We start from the raw sequence: 20,711 nt of genomic DNA on the forward strand, positions 1-20,711 counted from the left end.
TTTTTACACTAAAAACCAATGTAGAGCTAACTAGAATTTTCTGCCTAAATATGAATGTAAAATTGAACAATGTAAAACTGGATTTCACAGCCACAGATTTTAATGGATTGTTTCTGTTCACTTGGGAAAGATTAGGTAGGGTGAGGAGTACTATATGTCTTCCAAAGACGTTTCTCTAAGAGTAATCAAATAGTGTAAAATGGAGAAAAATGGTTTGAATTCCAAGAAATCATTCCTCTTGGACCATGACAACTTTGAAGAAAAATATTTTCACAAAATTTCATTTTAATCATCTTCTTTACAAAGCACAATACTTAAGACTTTTCTAAATACAATTTTAGAAAATGAAGCAAAAAAATAATCTCCATAGATGCTGGTCGAGTCCATGCTGAATGCAAAAGAATTTCTTCAAAAACGATCCTTCCAAGCTTTTCAATATTCTTGACAGGTCCATTTTGTAAAGAGTAAAGATGGAGGCCGCTCAGGCAGCAGCTCGTCCGTTCCAAAATGTAGAATCCTCTTGCTGGTTAGCCCAAGGGGCAGTAACGACGTTAAATATGCCACCTCCTCCTTCTAGAATGACTTCTCCCTCTCCTTGTACAAAGAAAGCCAGTGGCTTCCGCGAGGGGAAGATGAGAGCTCTCTACATTCCAGGTTGCTAGTGCCCCACGAGGGCACTCCAACCTCTCAATTTAATTATTAACAATCCTACTCTGTGTACACATCATATAAAACTATATCGTTAGGGATTTTCATGATGAGTAAAGGAGAAATCCAAACATCAAAGAATTCAATCCTCATTCTTCTATTAGGCGGTGGGAAATCTCTCAAGGCGTTAAGTTTAATGTAGAAATGCGTAGAAGAGTCAAGGGGTTCAGGAATGTTTTATGCCGCCCTTGGAAGCTTGGTGCTCCCAGCCCCCAGCACACTGCGGGCAAGGCTGCTGAAAAGGCAATATGTCCAGGCATGGGAATGTAGGATGGGAGGTTTCTTTCTCTATGTGCTCCCTTCCCTTAATTGCGCCCCCGCCCCGGAAGACCAGGGTGTCTGGGCTCCGTACGAACAGTACTCTGGAGGAAGTCGCAGCCTTAAGCAGCAAGGATGAGTATGTCGGCAAGAGGAAGGCGGGGGAAGGGAGAGACGAAGAAAAAGACATTTATTTGTAATACTTCTGATCATCGATAACATGTGGTGATTTCTTTTTTGCATTACTCCTTCCGTGTTATCAATTCTCATTCTTTGTGGTTGTGCAAATCCATTAATGTTTAGTACTTCCACTCGAAAACTCAGGAAATAGACAAAGCAGCTGTTTTAGAAACACATGAAACGTCTTCAGGGGCCCTTAAGGGACCACCCCCCACCCCCCATCCCCAAACAATCTTGCAATACAGTATGCCCCCTTATTTTCAGCTAAGGATGAGGAAACAGTTACACAGTCTAAGGCTGAGCTGTTCATTTGCTACAGAGATAAAGCGGACAAGCAAACACCAGTTTCCTGGGGACGGAAAAAGCAATTCCATAAATGCAAGAAAGATCCAATGGCCACACTTCAACAAAAGCGTGTCCCCATTCTCTTGGACCTGAGGAAGGGGTTACAAGAGAACAAGGCAAATGACATTATGTGAGTACAGTTTCAACAACAGCACACACGGATGACCCAGTGCAGGAAATAACACAACTTCCCCCCCTTGTTTTCATTGCATTTTACGTTTATTTATTTTTGCTTTCATAATGCATATTCTGTTCACGCAAAAGGTGCAAAGGACAGGAAGCAGGGGTTTAACTTGGCTGATGAAAAATCAAGCAGGGGTGACATTTCTAGTTCCATGAACCACCTACAACTAGGAGAACTTAAACGTCACAGCTGGCACCACAGAGCACGCCCAACTTCACAGCTGTCTCCTCTTGGGACCTTTGGCTAGGTGAGAGAAGCTTTGAAGACAGTGGCCTCTAGTGGACTTTGAGAAGTGGCTTTAAAAAAATGTGGGGTTTTTTTTGTTGTTGTTTTTTGTTTTTTGTTTTTTTTTTTCATTTTTTGGTTTTTTTTGTTTTGTTTTGTTTTGTTTTTTGAATCATGGTAGCTGCATCACAAAAGCTCCAATCAAGAGGGTGGTAAAAAGAAGGCACAGATCATTGCAAATACCAGGTTTTCTCTTTCTCTTTTTGTAAATATACCATCATATATAAGCTAAAATTTATCTTAGGGTGGCGGGTTGGCTGGCAGGGGAAGGGACGGGTCGGACCTAAAATTGCATATGTAATAGAATCTAGAGGGGACACAAAGCGAGGCAGCTTTCTGCCCAAAGCAAAAGAATGGAACGCTCGCTCTGGACGATGTGGAATACAAACACTGGGGGAATCTGTGACAAAACACGATTAAAAAAATCATAAAATTATAAAGCTTGTAAACGAATAATCTGAAATTACATTTTATTAATGGAAAATATCATCAAAATAGTACCACTATGGACTAAACTGCCTGAGTTTTCGTTTCGCATGAGATCTCATAGTAAAAAAAGCCTTTAGCACAATTTGCTCTAAGTCACAACCAGTGCCATGCCCAGGATTATACCATGGGAAAGAGTCTCCTCTTGGATGGAATTTGTGTTGTGCTATCAAGACTTTTGTGCTAATCTTGCAAACAGGGACATGTTGAGGCAAACCTTTAATCTTTTGGCACAAGGTTATTTTGGCTGGGGCGGAAAATTTGAGTCTCGGACTCAGGATGAATAACGTGACATTTCATTTATCAAGTATTCATTTTGATTGAAGAGCTTTCTTTATGTCATTAACTTCCATCTATAAAGGAAAAACAAGAGCCGAACAAAATCATAATGAATTCGCCGGTGTGAGAGAAGCTCAAAGATAATCAACCTGGTCGACAAAGAAAATAATCAACGTGACACTTTTAAAGGTGAAACGGGTAAAATGACCTCTGAACGACGAGTTGACGACGATGCCAGAAATGACATAAACCTAAGGAGCAGGCGCACAGATGCGGTGCGCTAGCAAACGGTGGATGTTTTCATTCTTGGGCTGCCAGGAACCACCACTTGTCAGAAGGGGCAGTAATTGCAGTGTCCTGGCCGGAGGGCGGAGCAGGCTGTCCAGACGTGCTGGACCACCTAGCAGTGTTGGAAGGCAGCTCCGGTTGGGCCCGGGGGCGGGGGGGAGGGGAGACTGTCTGAGAAGCAGTTCCCTAACGTTTCTGTAAGTAGCCTGGGTCCCAGTGACCACCAAGGACACCAACTGGACGAAAGCTGAAAGTCTGCCTCCGGCCTTTTGCAACCCTCTGCCACTTGGTAACGGCTGGGTTGGCTCAGAGGGTGAAGGGGGACAGGGCTCCGATGCCCTGGCAGGACTGACACGGCCGTCGGTGAGAGGTAAAGAGGTGAAAGCAAGTCCTGAGTGCAGACAGCTGTGGTCTTTGGAGTTCCAATGACAGAAGCCCGCTGGCAGTGGGGTCCCCCCAGCCCCATGCCCTCTGGCAGTTACTCTAATGAGGCCTTTGGAAATTGGAGGGAGCTTTTCACAGAGACGTTTCAGATAAACCCCAAACGAGAAACCCAACTAGGGGCACATTTAGTAAATGCCTCCCTTCCCTAAGACTTCCTGGATCGCAGGAGAGGATGAGAACATGAGCCTGTCCAATTCCAAGAAAATCGCCACAGGATTTGATCGCACATCTAAATCTGCAGAGAACTAAAAATCATTTACTTTCAAAATGAAGCCCCGATGCTGCCCCCAACCCGAACTGAGCCTCTCAAGAGGGAGCAGGACCCCGAGGGACCCACCTGCAACCGAAGCCGGATTTTCTTCTCTTCATCCAACTCTGACAGTAACTGCTTAATCTCTCGTCTGAAAAACAAATGGCCACGAAATGAAACAAAAGCCCAGACTTCCTCAATAAGAGATAAGAAGCCTCTGAGCCTCTTACAGACAAAACGTGGACACAACATTGTGTTTCCTTTGCATTGTTATTGCTTGATATTTACCGCAGACAGAAAGGCTTGCTATTATTTCTGGGCTCCCCAGATGTGTAGCCGTCCAACAGGAGGTCTGAAATAACCTCTGAGATCCCTTAGTCCAAGCTTCTCCTAAGAGGAGAAGACGGGGAAGGCGAGGCCAGAGAGGTGGACGGACTCGCCGGAGGCCTTAGACTCCGGGTATCCAGGCTGAGATTCTGTCGCCTTCCCTCTAACGATCCCTTGGTTATGGAATCACTGGTCTTTAAGTGTATTTACATAATGATTTCCACTGCAGACATTTCTGTCACTCCCCACATACTTATTTTTCACAGAGTTTTAAAGTAATAAAAGGCTACTGCCTATGTTTCCAATGAGTCTCACAAAACCTTACAAATAGTAATACCTGGGATCTTGGGGTTAAGGCAGATGAACTGACGATATGGTAATCACGTCATCGAGAAAGTAGACACGAGTTAGGACATGCAGTCTAACGCCTTTTACAACATGAAATAATGAAGTGGGACACAATTAATCATCTTGCAAATTCAAGACTCTGTATTTAGGACACTGCAACCATCACCGCTCTGGTCAGAGAACTGTACTCCATTTTAAGGGATCAAACATTCCATCTAACACGTATGTTTTTACAAACTGGATTGGGAAATCGAAAACCAAGGACTGCAGAAACACCATAATAAATAAGGTATAAGCTACACTGCGTGTGCTCACTTCAAGTGATGGTCCCTATACTTGGTCGGTGTCCCGGCCCTGCCGCCGACACACCGGGTTCGCTGACATTAACCAGTTGTGACTCATTGCTGTGTTTGCTCAAGCACACGCTATGCACCTCTATCTCAGCGGGCACTACTCAGAGCTTAGGAAAGAAGTAGCGGGGATCCTAAGCAGACAGCGCGACTCCAGGAAGACGACGGCAGGCAAAGCCTGGAGTCTGGCAGATCGGAGGAGTTGGTTGGGGGAGCCAGTGCGAAGAAAGGCACTGAGTCTTGAACCAGTAAACGGGGGCCCGAGTCCACAAAGAGGAAGGGAGATCGGGAGATGGATGGGGAAGGGTCGGCGCTGGAGCAGGGACGTAAGAACCAGCATGTTGGGGGATGAGAGGAGTCAGCACAGACTTCAGCTGAAGGCTGAAAGGGACACGTGGAACGAAGACAGGAGATTTTAGGGGCCCGATGGCCGTGGGCATGGAGGCCAGGCTGACGACGGCTGACAGAGACGGGCATTGGAGAGCGGTCTCTGTGACCCGTTGATTCAACAAGATTGGCCGGGGAAGGACAATACTGGGTAACTGGGCCCGGGCCTCACAGCGGGGAGGGACATGGGGCGGGCTGGGGGGAGGGGGAGGCCCTGAAGCGCTGGCGGGTCTTCACTGTGAGGCAGGCGCAGGCCATTTCTGATCCTCCAGGCCCCAATCAGCGGCCCCAAGGGCTGAAGCCCTGGATCCAGGCCAGCCCGACTCAGTGATGGTCCTCTTCAGAAGGCTGAGGACCAGCACTCTGGGATGTACTGGGGCCGTGGGGTCCCTGTCTAGGCAGGAGACACACGTCACCTGGACACGGACGGGGCTGGTGGTTGGTTACCTAAACCTGTAACCCACAGAATCGGATAGGAGATAGGGACTTTACAGAACTGGAGGCAGCCCGGCTGGCCCTGAGACACCCTCTCCAGATCCAGCCGGTTGAGTCGGCAGAGTTATTTGATGGATACCTTCCAGGGAAGGGGTAAGACCGGGGGACCCCAATGTCATACGACACCTCCCAGCTGGAGCGGAACAGAACCTGAACGGAGCCGCAACGCTCCGAGTAAGTCCCTCGTAACCCTTGTCCTAGGGTGCTCTAGAGAAAAGGGGTTCTGAGATTAGGTACGTTTCAGAAAACTAGCACACCATCCTCTCCGTCTTCCTGATGTCCAGCAAAGGCTGGGAGTAGTCCTTTAGAGAAGCAATCACTGTGTTTAACCCCAAATCCCCCAAGTATCTGGCCACAACACACATCAGGGCCATCTGGCATGCCAGGCTTCTGCCAGCTGCAGAGGTGCTCCCAGGGCATGACCGTGGGTCTCCGGCCCACCGCCCGCCACTGCCCCGGCACCTCCCACCCAGAAGGCCAGGCGCCTGCAGGGATGCGCCGACTCGCCAGCCACCAGGCTGCTCCGTGTGCCCGCGAGCCCACCCGTGCTGCTCTGTCCGCTGGACTGCTCTGCTCTTGGTGACCCTAGATCGTCTTTCAAAAGCCCATTCAGGGGCGCCTGGGTGGCTCGGTTGGTGAAGCGTCCGACTCCGGCTCAGATCGTGATCTCAGGGTTCGTGAGTTCAAGCCCTGAGTTGGGCTCTCTGGTGAGAGATTCTCTCCCTCGCCTTCTCTCTCTGCCCCTCCCCTGCTTGCACTGTATCTCAAAATAAATTTTGAAAATATAAAAAAAATTTATTTTTAAAAACTCCTCTTTGGGAAACACCTCCATAGATGCCCCCCACTGCCCCATTTCCCCCAAGAAAGAGCTAAGAGATCCCTAAACTCAGAGCATCAGTTTACTCAGGTAAGGACCTCGCGGTGTCTAACCTCTTTACTGTCTTTGTCACCGCATACAGCGCCCTGGGTAATGTTTATGTGTGCAATTTATTTTCGCTTATGGGCCTTTCTCCACATCTAAGTGCTCCGTGAGGACCAGGGGTGTGGAGAGCGTGTGTAGGCACGCACGGAGAGAGCCCCGAGTCTCACAAGCAGAACATCTTGTGAAGCTTAAGGTCTTGGGTCTAAAGATCCCCCACATCTCTGTCATCCGTGACAGCCCCTAAACGCAAGCCGAGTACTTCGTCAGACAGCTCACTGAAGAAACGGCCAGTTTTCTGGTGCTAGAAGAAAAGCTGGCTGTTGGGCTCGTTACAAAGCGGTACACGTGCATACTTCATCATGTGGGGATTTAAAGATCTTCCTTTTCAGTGGCCCGCCATCCCTGCGTGCAGCGGATCCGGTTTACGCAAGAAGCTGAGGGGAGCGAAGCCTCTCAGGTTCAAACCCAACTCACCCCTGCTGCCACCACCCTGGGGAAGCGGGCCACGTGCCGAGGCAGGCGGGGACCCAGGCTTGCGGAAAGAGGCCGTGGCCCAGCAGAGAGCAACCTGCGGGGTGGCCAGAGAAGGGCCCGACACTCACTTCTGCTGGTCCTTCATAGTCTCGATGATGCTCCTCAGCTCGCGGACCTGCGTCCTTAGCTCCTCCACGGCCGCCTGGCTGCTGGCCGCAGGCTCCGTCTTTGGTTTTCCTTCCGAGCCAAACAGAGACGGGGAGTTGGCTCTGTGTCCGGCTGTTCCCAAAGAGGATGACAGGGGGGAGGATGTTGCCGAGGACAGAGAGGCTGGCCCGCCACCACCACCTGCAGCCATGGTCCCTGGCTTGGGCGGCAGGGACGCTTTGTTGTCTGACACCTATGACAAGGGAAGGCAGAGAGGATTCAGGCGGGGGATTCGTGCTGAGTAAAGTCCCCCCCCCCCACATCCCCGTCCCCACCGCCCAAGACACACTCGTCACACCCCGTCATCCACAAGACCCCAAGGGCACACTTGGCACAGGCATCCCCCCTTCATGTGCCTCCCCCTGTGTGCTTTAACTTCGACCACCCTTCTGGACAGGTAGTTCCTAACCGATTTAGCGTGCAAGTCCGGAGGCCCGCCTGCTTGCTAGGCTCTGCGAACTCCGAAGCGAGCAAAACACGTTCCCAGCTCCCAAGAGCTCAGAACACAGCACAGTGCAGACAGACAAGCCGACACACTGCAGATGCGGGGGAGTCCGCACACAGGGAGGTAAGACACAGAGCTGCGCAAGTACGCCAAAGGGACCGGCCATTCGGGAGGGAAGGTATCGGGGAGCTGCTGACGGCCCCATCCTGGAGGAGGAGGACTAGGAGGCGGCCGGAAGAGGAAGGGTGACTGGAGAGAAAGGTTCTAGGAGGAGGGAATGGGCTCGGCAAAGGCACAGAGACCGGGGAGTGAGACACATTCACGGCAAGCGGTCACTCGGCAGCCAGGATGGCGCTGGGGACGGGGCTCAGGCCGGGGAGGTAGAGCGGGCTGGCGGAGGGGGTTAAAAACATCCTGCACAGAGCTAACGATGGCAATGGCTGTAGAAAGGCCTAGAGGTTGGCAGGTCAGGAGGGCGAAGGCACGGCTGGGAGAGTCACATACAACGAAAGCTAGGAACGGGGAGGGGGAGGGTTGACAGACAGCGGCCAAGGGAAAAGAGAGAGGACAGCTCTGAGAGACGCAGCGGAGGCAGGCTCAACCAACCAAGAGATGCGGCGCCCGGCCTCAGGGAGTAGACGCGCCGTGGGCGGCTGCGGTTCCGGACCAGCTACAGGGTCACGGGTGGGGACGGAGGAAGCAGGCATGGAGGCTGTACCCTTTGTGGCAGGAGGAACAGCGTGAAGGCCCAGAGAAGTTTCCCTTCTGACACACTGAGTTTCAGGAGCCCGACGGATAGCCAAGGGGACATGCCCAGTGGGCAGAGGAAGGCGTGAAAAAGTGAGCTGGGCCAGAGAAATCACCCGAGGAAGTGGTGCCATGGGGGTGAATAGCACAGAATTAGGAGAGAAGAGGCCCGATGATGGGGCCTGGGGACTCCCGAACGTGAAGAGGTGGGGAGAGAAAGGACACCCCTTGGGGACTGGGGCAGAGTGGTGAGCGATGGGACAAAGCAAGACCAGAAGAGAGGTGTGGGTTACGGAGGTCCCCTGAGGGGTTTCCAGAAGGAAAAAGGGTTGGATAAGTGCATCAAAGGTGCTGAGAGGAAAACGGGGGTTGGGGGGCATTTGGTGGAACAAAGGAGGCTGAAGACTGATCATGGCGGGTCAGCACCTGAACAGGAGGTGAGGGGTGTGGCCTGCAAGTGTAGAACCCTCTTTCCAGAAACCCGCCTGAAGATGGAAGGTGGGAGAAAGAGAAAGTGGTCAATGGAGAAGCTTCAGGAGGAGAAGGAATGATGTAACGGTTCTGTCTGCTTTCAAAGAAGGGAGAGATGCTGAGCCGGATAATATCCTAAGGAAAAGACCAATGACGGGCCAGGCCGAAGACAGTGGAGACAGACCGGCTGGCCTGATGGAGGAGTGCCCCGAGGAGGAGGCCGGGAGGGCACAGGCAGTGGGACAGTCATGGGCGGGAGGGCAAAGGGGCATCGGGCCACCCAGGGGAGGAAGCGGCAGCGAGGGAAAGTGAGATCCTGAGGCCCAAGGCAGGTTGGGGGGAGGGCAAGCAGCAGACAGGGCGCTGGGAGGCGAGGCGGTGAGTGACGGGGAAGTTGAGGCTGGTGGTAAAGCTTGGCAACGCAGCTGGGACTCTTCCAGCAGCAGGTGCCCAGGGCAAGAGCCAAGAAGGGGCCTGGCTGGCATGGTGAGGAGGGAGAGCGTGGATTCCGGCTGTGCTAGAGAGAGAGACCGGGCAGAGCGAGCCAGAAGCAGATGGGCCATCATTCCCAGCCTCCCCGCCCGCCTTTTCTCTGCCAAGTTACCATTGAGGAAAAGCGCTTTCTGCTGCCAGGGAGAGCGATCTGCCATCCCGTGCTTATTGCTGTAGGGGTTAGAGTAAGAGGAAGAGGGACTGACATTTATGCAGCACTGGTCACGTGCCGGACGTCGCTAGATAATGGAAACGAGGATCAGTTGGCACCCACTTTCGACTGAGCAGGAAACGGAAGCTTAGGGACGTGGTTGAGAAATCCCCCAAGCTCACAGCTAATAACGGGCAGAACCGGGCTTCAATCCTCTCCTCTGCCCGCTGGGACCTCAAGCCCCGTACCATGACTGCCTGAGCCTGAAGATTCACGCTCTCCTGTCATTATTTTCTTTGCTTCTTTCCTATTCCTGGGTTCATGCTTTTCCCCACTTCCCGCTCTGCATTGTCACATACCTCCTCCAACCTACCGATGTCCTCACAGACTGACTTTCAGGCAACTCTTCAAGCGATGCTTCTTTTAGTATTTCCTACGTAACTTTCTCTCCCAGCCCACTGCAGCCGGCAAATAGCCTTTCAAGCTCTGACAAGAGTTTCGGCCACTATGCACCCTGACCAAGGTACTTCACGTATAGAAGCAAGCAATAAACGACGTGACCCGACAACCCCCAGGAAGGGACAGGGGCTAATGGGGTGGGACCGTGTAAGTCAGAAACATGAAGAGCCGCTGCCCACCAGTAGATGTCACTACAGAGACACCCCGGGGATGTCAGCCAGAGCGCAGCTATGGGAAAAAGCGGGTCTAAATCCAGTTTCTGCAAATGGAATCCTTTCATAAAGGAAGACTGCTTTCGTTTTGCGACTAACTACAATCGATGTGTTTTATAGGATCATATTTTTGCTTACTAGACCAGGTTTTTAAGAAAATCTAGACGTATGTGTAAATTCTTAAATCTGTGAGAAGGAAAAGCCTACATACCCTGTGATTTCTTTGTGTTCGCTCCTGCTTAAAAAAGCGGGTATAGTGTTCTGCTGTTAGAGAGCAGTTGCTAATGTTTATAGAAAATAATTCCAACTGACTGGGTTCTCTTAGCACGAGAAAACACATTCTTAGGCTGAACAGGACTAGTACAAGGTATCCTTCAAAAGCCGCACGCAGTAGCTGAACACTGCTATTCCGTTCCCTGGGCATGCAGTGAAACCAAAATGTTTTTAGACTATCGATTGATCGTAATAAATGAATCCAAATCAGCTTTTCTTTAAGGGACTCGCTTTAGTTCTTGAAAGCCACGTGCTGCCAAACATAACCTGTGATATCATCGGTTTTGAACACAAAAGCCAAGATCTGTGGGCAGAGCGCACGGCACTGAATGTACCTCATGTGCTCTTTGCCACACCGCTGGGCTCCTGAAGCTGCTTCGGCGGTGGTGGTGGTGGCGGTGGGGACGGTGACAGCGGCAATGGTGCGTGAGGGCGTGTGCTTGTGTGTGGCTGACGGTATGCCGAGGAGATCAAACCACAAGAGAAAACGTGAAAAAGCCACAACTAACCTTGCATCTCAGACATTCCGCCCAGTTTGAGGGACTTTTTAAAAACACGCGTCTGGGGTTTTGATGACTAAAGTAATAACTGTTACTGAAGAATGACAAAAACTCGCATGGTCTGTGGCAACGGACTAAATGTTTGTGTCCTGCACGCCCCACCCCTGCCACTCGTATGTGGAAATCCTAGCCCTGAGTTGGGATATTAGGAGGCAGGGCCTCGGGAAGTGTGAAGGTCATAAGCGTGGTGCCTCAGGAATGCAATTAGTGCCCTTAGAAAAAAGACCTCAGACAGCTCCTCACCCTAGTTTCTACCACGTGAGGAGACAACAAGAAGTCAGCTGTCTGCAACCCACCGTCACCGGAACCGGCCACGCCGGCACCCTGATCTCGGAATGCCGGCCTCCAGAACTGAGACCTAACTGCCTGCCGCTTCTAAGCCCCCCATCGATGCCACTCTGTTACAGCAGCCCGAACGGACTAAGACTCCCGTTTATCCTCGTCTGGGTTAGAACTCCTCGTCAGAGCGTACACGGAAAGGCAGGGATCCCTTGCCATGGCTGGTCACTCACTTGGGATATGGTAACAGTCTTTGAAGTTTTCTTTGATGCTTCCACTCCTCTGTGTGCAAGTGAAACGTGTTCCTCTTTATCTTCTTCGGGACTTGGGGAGTCAAAGATATCAGGGCTTGAAAGGGAAGACTGGATAAAGCCAAAAGAAAATGCTTTTGTCAGAATTACACCTTAGCTGACATAGCTTTTGTTCACATAATGTTGTATGCTTTTCAAAGCGCTCGACACTTCTACTTTGTTTCTCTCCTCATTATAACCTCGAGAGGCAGAAAGTGTGCTGTATCTGGTGCACTAGAGACAGTGGCAGAACTGGGACTAAGAAGCAAGATTTCCTACAGCAGGGATCTTTCCATGGGATCTTTCCACTGATGGCCGCCGGTCATTTCACCCGTGCGGGCCTGCATCACCGTCCTTTCTGGCTCCCTCCATCCTTCAGAGCCTCCCGTCTTTCTGTAAACATCTGCTACTGTGTGTTGAGCACTGAGCTTGATACCGAACTTAGGTGACATGCCCGACACGGTCCCTGCTCTCACAAGGCTGACAGTCCAGTGCAAAGGGACACACAAGTCAAGAGGAGGCTGCCTCGAGGCTGCCTCTCCTTCATTCCCTCTGGATCCTTTTCCAGGACCACAAAATCTGAGGCGAAGTGAAGTGCCTACAAGAACTTTTCTGAGAGGAAACTGTTTCAGGGAGCAAGAGGTCACAGGCCCGGGGGCCAGTGAGTGACATTTCCGCAGCCCCAGAACACAGCCCTGCCTGCAAGGGGTGGGTGTGTGGGGGGAAGCTCACCTCTAATGTGACGTCTACTGCTAAATCTCCACCCTCGTCGCCAGGGACAATCAACATCCGTGGTGGATTCTATGTTTGCTAAGGTGCATTTACAGAATGGCGGCATCTTTTGGTAAAACACGGGGATAATACTCCTACCCTTTCTGCCTCACTGTGAAGGTCAAAAAGCTGGATGAATGTGAACCAATTCACTGGAGTGCACGTGGACAGAAATGGTTACTGTGCTAGAATTTCCCAATTTTAGGACCAAACAAATGAAACTAAGCGTTCCTATGGCAAGGAATCTTTCTAAACGACGAATCTTCCAGAGATCTCTTTGGGTGTGCTCATACTTAGCATAGAAGTGTGGCTAAGTGTGGGAAAACAGTCCTATTTAGAATCATCACTGGTGTCATTATTGAAAAATCATGCCTACATCATGCCATGTTTATCTTCTTCTGTTGACTATTTTCTAAGGCAGAAAACTAATATATTTAGGGATTTGTAAGCAAAGTTTGATAATGAAAAGGTCTTACTTGTTAATCTTTGTTTCCTCTGAAAATCCAAGTACCTAGAATAACACCCCGAATTAAGCTTTCTTATTAATCTAAGCTTAACTGCTTAACCACCTTGCAATGCCTATATCCTTTCATTCTGAGATCTTATTCAAAAAGCCAGTTTCGGGGCGCCTGGGTGGCTCAGTCGGTTGAGCGTCCGACTTCGGCTCAGGTCATGATCTCACGGTGTGTGAGTTCGAGCCCCACGTCGGGCTCTGTGCTGACAGCTCGGAGCCTGAAGCCTCTTCAGATTCTGTGTCTTTCTGTCTCTCTCTCGGCCCCTCCCCTGCTCACACTCTGTATCTCTCTCTGTCTCAGAAATAAATAAACATTAAAAATAAAAACAATAAAAAAAGCCAGTTTCCTCCTCTGTAACCTAGAGTTCATGAGCTGTCAGCCAAAGCTTGCTCTTTGAATGCAATAGACATAAGTCAGCTCAGAGCAGGGTGAGGGGCCCTGGGCTGGGGAGTCCTGACTGGTGCATTTCCCCAGTCATTCCTTCCAACGGCCTGTTAGGAATATGTCCATACCCACGATCCCATTTTGCTATGAAAAACCTACAGGTACTAAGCGGAAGAAGAGCAAATACGAATTCAAAGTACGCATCTACATGGGGATGGATGGGAACGAAGGAAGAGAGTGATTATACTTCTTTAAAGCATAAATGTATCCTGTTATTTCAAGCCTTCAAATAAAATTGTTCCATATAAAAATGCCCAACTTTGAGTCACTGTGCCATAAGCTTCCCATGGGCGGGGCCCATGTGTGTCTCGCTCCCAGTCGCAGCCTTGGTACCCAGCTCAGAGCGGAGTCCCCATGAGATAAATGCCTATAAATATTTGTTGAATGAGCGAATGAACGAAGGTGGTGGCTAAAAGCGGAGTGAAGATGAGGTGCCTTTACCCAGTCCCCCAAATATACATGAACCTCCAGGCATGCGATGTATGAACCAAGGGTGGGGTGTGGATGATAAACTGACTTTCTCTGTATTTGATTCTGGATGCCTCAAGGCCCTCTAGACCTTAAAAAGTGGGGAAGAATTTGTAGGAAAAAACAAAACTGAAGAAGGATTTATAGAGAAGATGTGGGAGGTAGGATCAAAACTCTGAGATACTCAGAAGCAATTAAATAGGTTGTGTGTATATGAGGCACGTTGGGGAGGGTGTGGAGAGAGTAAAGATGGTCGCGACACAGTACTCTATATACCTAAAGAGTGAAAAAGTAAGCCACTGTGTCAAGTCTTTCTCCCAAAAAGGTGTCAATACATAGTTAGGTTTGTTTCATTCAAAGAGGCAAAGTAGCATGACTCAAACCACACCTCCCAAACTGAACAGATATGAGAGAAGAGGTTCAAAGGAAGTGGCATTCTTTTTCTTCTAAATGAGGACCTCTCAGGTGGGATCAGTGACGAGGCGAAAGTAGAAAGTGTTCTGGAAAGCCTGCAAAAGGTTAATTCCTTGGCGTATCTGGGTGAAGGTCATAAGGTCTTAGACCTGCATTCCCAGCAAGGACAAGACAATGTGATATACAGAGGTAGAGAGAGAGAGAGAGAGAGAGAGAGAGAGAGAGAGAGAGAGAGAAAGAAAAAGAGAAGGAAAGAAAGAAGATAGATGGGTAGGTAGATATACATACGCACATCGCTTGTGGAAGCATCAAGATATTTTCTCCAATGACATTCACTTCAGTGTTTATAATGAAGAAGTGGAAACAACATAAATGTCCAATAATCGTGCATGGACCAGATAAACTCATATATTCACAGGTTGGAACACTAGGCAGCCATTAAATGTGATGTCATGGTAGAATGGGTAATGACTGGGGAGAAGGGTACACCATATAAGGGGGGAGAGCAAGTTCCAAAAAACCATGTGCTGTGTGATCCCATTCTGAAGACATAAGGTTAGATGTACAGACAGAAGTTTAAATAAAAACTACAGATATACACTAAGCGGTTAACGGTTCTTAGCTCTGGAAAGCAGGTTACAGGTATCTTACTTTCTTCTTTATGCATTTCATTGTTGAAATTTGGTACAACAACTGTGTTACCGGTTTCCAGTAAGAAAAGAATTTATTCAAAATGACCCAAACAAAAAACGTCTGTAGGTTATCTGGAATGTTCTAACTGGTCTCGACTACATGACCAGGTGCCTCGTATGTTTACAAAACACCCTCCTAAAGGTGTGTGTGCGGTTCCGTGAAGGGGTGCCAATAATGGGGCTTTGGGAGAAAAAAGCTTGGCCGCTGCCGAGCGCTGGACAGCGGCAGGTCGCTCTTTAGCAAGGTTCTGTTTATAGAGCAGACTAGTCTCACTCTCCTCTTCCACCCCAAAACAGGACATTTTCTTTCTTACCAATTGCATTTCAGGTTCAAAGAGAGATCAACCCGGAAGGAGAGAAAAGGAGAGTGGGACTAGGCAGTACCCACCTCAGTGGCAGATATGCGAAGAACAAGGAGAAAGGAATACTGCTTGATTCCAGAAGACGCTCAAATCACTTTTGCTCAGCGGTGTATCTCATGACCTCCCTCTCCTGGCTCGTCCTCCTATCAGCCACTTGCGGGAGTCTTTGGCCGGAGTCTCTAACCTGACCTGCTTTGTAGCCATAGAAGAAGCAAGGAGACACTTACGGATGTGAGGGATTGAGACGGAGGCCGCCTCCCCGTAGCTTTTGGTCTGCTTGTGGTTGGGTGACTGAGTTTCTCAGTAGATGATACCACAGAGTCAAAACCTTCTAGGTCTAAAACAAAAGGAAAACAGAGTTTTAAGAGCAATAATAGGAGTGAGGGTAGGTTCTCATAACAGGCCACAAGCACCTCTTCTTAATACTCATCCTTTCCATCTGGAATGCACCTCACCATTTATGAAGACGATTTCCATCCTCTTGTCATCCAATAAATGTGGTAGGTCTTTAAAAGCTACAGAAAGAAAGGCAAAGGAGGAATCCTCTTTCCTCCACTAATGTAAGTTCATTTTGGTAGATAAAACAGTCTCGTAGTCTTAACACAAAAGGCAGTTAGCACAAGGTACAATACCCATGGACAAGTGAACGCTCATCACTGATTCCCCAAGAGGAGAGAGGGCAGGCTCCTGTTCTGGTTGTACTACCACAGCCCGGCCATCAGCTTCCACCCTGACGTTACTACAAACTCCCTGGAGGTAGACAGCAAGCTTCTGCTTCTCCAGACAACTCCCAGAGCCCGGCACCATTCTGCTTCAAGAGGCATCACTCAATGGAGACATGATCTTCAGTCATCGGTCTGCTCATTCACTCACTCCATTATGACTGAGCAGTTACTCTGTGCCACACGTGGGGGCTAGATATCAGGCTATGCCAGTGAGCGTGGCAGAAAGGACCCTGCCCTCAGGGAGCTTACATCTCGCTGATGGAGGTCTCGGAGGAATACAGAATCATTTCAGCCAGATTATAACTGCATCTGGCAGGTGTCCAAAGGAAGGCCTTTGCCATCTTCAACAAATTGGGCTAAGGGATCACACATTCTATCTAGTTCTGGGGGGTTTACAGATCAAGTGGAGATGCGTGTTATGTGATGCACAGAGGAATGGCTGGCAGAAAGGGGCCGACACTGAGGCCCATTATCGCTTGTGACTGGGGCAACGCCACCCCTGCCGCCAAGTAAATTGTGTTTCACATGCCATGCCAGGCACTGCCTTCCCAAACCATTCTTCATTCTCCTTTTAATGGAGCCCCGGCTTTGTTTCGGGACAATGTGCTCAGCTCCTGAGCTGAACCACGTTTGGTCTATGCCAATGATGGCAACCCTGCTCCTTTTTGCCTGTGATTGGTCTAGAGGCTGCCACGTACCCCAATTTCGATCACTGAGGAATAAAGGGAGGTCTGCTGACAGTGTCTGGGAAAGACAATTTCTCTCTGTTGGGAGAGGCAAATGAGGAGAAGGCCATTCGTATCGTTGCCCTTTCTTCTTTCCTGCTCGGGGTGCTACTGTGCATGGATACGATGCCTGGAGCTGTGACAGCCATCTTACGGCCATGAGGGAAGCAGGGCCAACGCTCTTGGAGTTCTTGAGGATGGCAGAGCAGAAGAACAGAGAAATGTTGGATGACTGGCAACCCTGATGAGCCACCCACGAATCCTGGAATCATCGAGTGCCTGGACTTCTTGCTATGTGAAATTAATAACCCTCTGTTCTACCAGCCAACTTCATTTTTTTATTTTTGTTTTTCAAAATTTTTTAATGTTTATTTATTTTTGAGAGAGAGAGAGAAACAGAGCATGGGTCAGGGAGGGGCAGAGAGAAAGGGAGACAGAGAATATGAAACAGGCTCCAGGCTCTGAGCTGTCAGCAATGAGCCCGACGCGGGGCTCGAACTTAGTAATGGCAAGATCATGACCTGAGCTGAAGTCAGATGCTTAAATGACCAAGCCACCCAGGTGCACTTATTTCAGCCAATTTTATTTATTATTATGTTTTAATGTTGGTTTATTTTTGAGAGAGAAAGAAACAGAGTGTGAGCAGAGAGCGAGGGAGACACAGAATTTGAAGCAGGCTCCAGGCTCTGAGCCATCAGCACAGACCCCGACGTGGGGCTCGAACCCACGAACCGTGAGATCATGACCCGAGCCAACGCTGGAGGCCCAACTGACTGAGCCACCCAGGCGCCCCATATTCTAGCCAATTTTAATTAGATATTCTTTATTCTCGGCTGAAAGCACCCTAACTACTATAACTGCAAATATGCCGGCTCAGAACAGAAAAGATAAAAATTACGTGTGGGTTTTTTTCCTCCTTATTTCGGGGAGAGCTCTTTGGTTGATAGTTTTAATAAGCGGTCTGGGGAGCCTGGGTGGCTCAGTCGTTTAAGCGTCAGGACTCTAGATTTCAGCTCAGCTCACGATCTCACAGTTCATGGCATCAAGCTCCACATCAGTCTCTGTGCTGACAATGCAGAGCCTGCTTGGGACTCTCTCTCTCCCTCCCTCCCTCTCTGCTCCCCACCTCTCAAAAATAAACAAATAAACTTAAAAAAAAAATAAGGTGTCTGGCTGTGTGATGGTCAGCTTTATTCTATTAATGAACGGGCAGGTGCTGTGTGCAATCTGCTTCCTTGAGTGGAATATGCAAAACCAAGCACAAATCACTGCTTGGGACAAAGCATTACATGACACCTGGGATCACAGTAAGTGACTTTATTCTAGCACCGGGTAAATGAATAATTATTCAACGAACTCATCAGGGCAAGGTAAGTATAACCAAAGGTTAACTATCTGCAGAGACAGAACAAAGAAAAGCGTCAGTGGTGTTCGGAGATGATGGGGAGCCGATCAGCACCCAGTGTCAGTACAAGGCTCCCAAATGGCACCCCCCCTGCCGGCTGGCTCAGCACAGCCTGGGCACAGGCCAACATCCCCACAGTTAGGCGGGCCTCTTGAGTGCCACATCACTGGCCTGACCCTCTGGGGGGCCTTCCCTTTAAGAGAATCTTATTTTCCTTAAAGGTTCCCCTCCTGGTCATACCCCGGGACTTGCCTCCACCAGCTCCATACTGTCTGACATCAAAATTCCCCATGATGCACTTAAATCGATGCCCAAAGTCATCATCCGATATTAATATCTCCCTAATTAATTTTTAAATTGCTGTTTCTCTATGAAAAAAGTGGTACATGCTCAATGTACACTTGTTTTAAGAAAAACATAAAATTATAACACAAGAAAGTCGACTACAATCTTGCCACACTGAGATAAGCACTATCAAAAACAGACCTAGCCCACACTGTATGTGGTACTGCCTTATGCTTATTTCCTTTAACATCATACGCCAGGACTCTAAAAACTCCTCATGATATCTTGATTGTCTTATACTCTTCCGTTGCACTGCGATTCATGATTTATTGACTCAAACCCCGTATCAGCAGATAATTAGTTTCCAAATCATTCCCCCTCTTTGATTTCTGTTCACAGGAAAGTGCCGCGCAGATATTCTGGCACGCATGCGAAACACAACGAGTCCAGCAGGTTCTCTATGTGGCTTCCCGGCAGGGAGAAGGGAATAAGGCCCAGGACAGGGAGGGCCGCTGGAGGGTGGGGGCTGGTGGTGGGGAACGGGAGGCACATGAGCTCAGGGGAGCCTGGGGCAGAGGACACAAGACTGAGGAACAGACGCTGAACGGGCGGCCAGGGGAGGCGGTGAAGGAGAAGGCCATTAAAGGTTCCAACAATTGAGTGGGCCTTGGTTGGGCGCTAGCAGGGGCTGACAGGGTCCACCTACGTCATGACTCTGTCCTGGAAACTGAAACCAGCTCTGGGGCCCAAACCTGAGCAGGGCGAAGCAGTGAGAGAAACATTAGAGGCTAATTCACTCTGGTTCTCCACCTTGGCTGCACAGTGAAATCACCGGACAATTAAAAAACCAAGAAGACTCATGCCTGGGTCCCTCTCTGGAGACGGACTGAATTTGTCCGGGGTGCAGCCTGGCCATGGTAGCTTTTCAGTGTCCCTAGGTGACATTAGTATGCTGCCATGTAGAGAAGCAGTGCTCTAGCAGAGGCTGGGGGCTCGGGGGAGGGAGGGATAAGTAAGGACTTGACTGAGCTGATGGGAGAGGGCACTGGGGCGCCGCCACCACATGAGGGACAGGGTGTTCCAGGGCCCACCGAGTGGATGGCCTGCCCAGGGGAGCTGTCGGGAGTAAGGCTCATCAGGAGAGTCCCTCCAGGGCCAGGCTGGGCAGTGCTGACCTAGTGTGTGGGGCAACACGGGTGCCGGAGCAGCAGATCAAAGCGGCGACCGAAGGCTTGGGTGATCGCTGACGGGTCAGAAACACCGCAGTGGGAGTGAGGAGGAGGACGTGAGGTGACCCAGCATGCAGAGCGGGGTGAAAGAAGGATGTGGGGAGCAAGGGGAGCGGATGGGCCAGCCTCAGGCCCGCCCTGGGATGGACTCAGCATGGTGTGTAGGGACAGACAAGGTCACACCCGGGAAACTTCTGCAGGGCTCCAGGGAGGACTCCATCTTTGCTCCCCACCTGTGCTCCGGGGCCACTAAAATAATTAAATCCACCTGGGAGTTGAGGGTTCGACAACACATGAGCTTGTCTATAATGGATCACACTTTCAAAACGATTCAGAGGTGTGGCGTGTGTCTCATGCACTTCGACCGTGAGCCCCAGGAGGACAGGAACTCGTCTTTGTCCTCTCAAAGTCTAGCATGTTCCCGGGAAAAACATGCTTCATACTCTGTGAATGAAAGAACAAGCGAACAAACGAACTCGCCAACAAATGACTAAACCATCCCAAGAAAAACTCTATTTCCAGGAGTGTAGCTTACAGAGGTTTCTACTAACAGGACGTGAGGCGGCAGCTCGAGGGTGGAAGGCAACGTTCTGTGCCGTGGCTGCAGGGGAAGCTTGGCTGGCCCATTTTGTTTTACTGGCTGAAGTCTACGCTCCAAACACCCGTACACGTTGAAGCCTGGCCACGCTTAGCCAGCGTCACCTCAACAGAATGACAGATGGCCGAGAAGACTGCCTCATCCTTGTCACTCAAGAGTAAGAGGATGGCCGGAATCCTGCAGGGGGAGCCACTCTTTTTAACCTCTTCATGCATATTCAGCTATGTTTAACTTCCTATACTTTCAGATGATAAAAAGCACTTTCGGGAAACAATAGCAAAATTCAACTTCCAGAAAGAAAAAGACACACCAAGTAGGAGGCCGCTTGCTGAAAAGGAAACCATGGAGCCCATACTGCGACACACTTCTGCTTTCTGCCAGTGGAGGGGGAAACTCTTCAGTACTGTAACCTAAACTTTCAGGGGCACAAAGCATGCTCTCGTGACTGTGGCTATGGTAGCTGACATTAAGGCAGAGTTTCC

The 20,711-nt window shown here is 49.7% G+C and overlaps 1 protein-coding gene across 9 annotated transcripts in view; it reads right to left on the minus strand.

The window, feature by feature from the left end:
* Positions 1 to 253: 253 nt before the first annotated feature.
* The window catches only part of SH3KBP1 (SH3 domain containing kinase binding protein 1), a 331,711-nt gene continuing 311,253 nt past the window's right edge, over positions 254 to 20,711 (minus strand). For 6 of the 9 annotated variants that reach the window (XM_027054603.2, XM_027054600.2, XM_027054601.2 and 3 more), the window contains 5 exons: positions 15,490 to 15,599; positions 11,540 to 11,668; positions 7,139 to 7,410; positions 3,795 to 3,858; positions 254 to 2,799 (listed from right to left, as the gene is read on the minus strand). In XM_027054603.2, the coding sequence (XP_026910404.1) occupies positions 2,758 to 2,799; positions 3,795 to 3,858; positions 7,139 to 7,410; positions 11,540 to 11,668; positions 15,490 to 15,599 (617 nt within the window). In that variant the 3' untranslated portion in view covers positions 254 to 2,757. The remainder of the gene's footprint in view (positions 2,800 to 3,794; positions 3,859 to 7,138; positions 7,411 to 11,539; positions 11,669 to 15,489; positions 15,600 to 20,711) is intronic. The other 3 variants (XM_027054604.2, XM_027054606.2, XM_027054607.2) reach the window with 1 other exon arrangement.

This window comes from Acinonyx jubatus, chromosome X, assembly GCF_027475565.1.
Source record: "Acinonyx jubatus isolate Ajub_Pintada_27869175 chromosome X, VMU_Ajub_asm_v1.0, whole genome shotgun sequence".
Lineage (NCBI taxonomy): Eukaryota > Metazoa > Chordata > Mammalia > Carnivora > Felidae > Acinonyx > Acinonyx jubatus.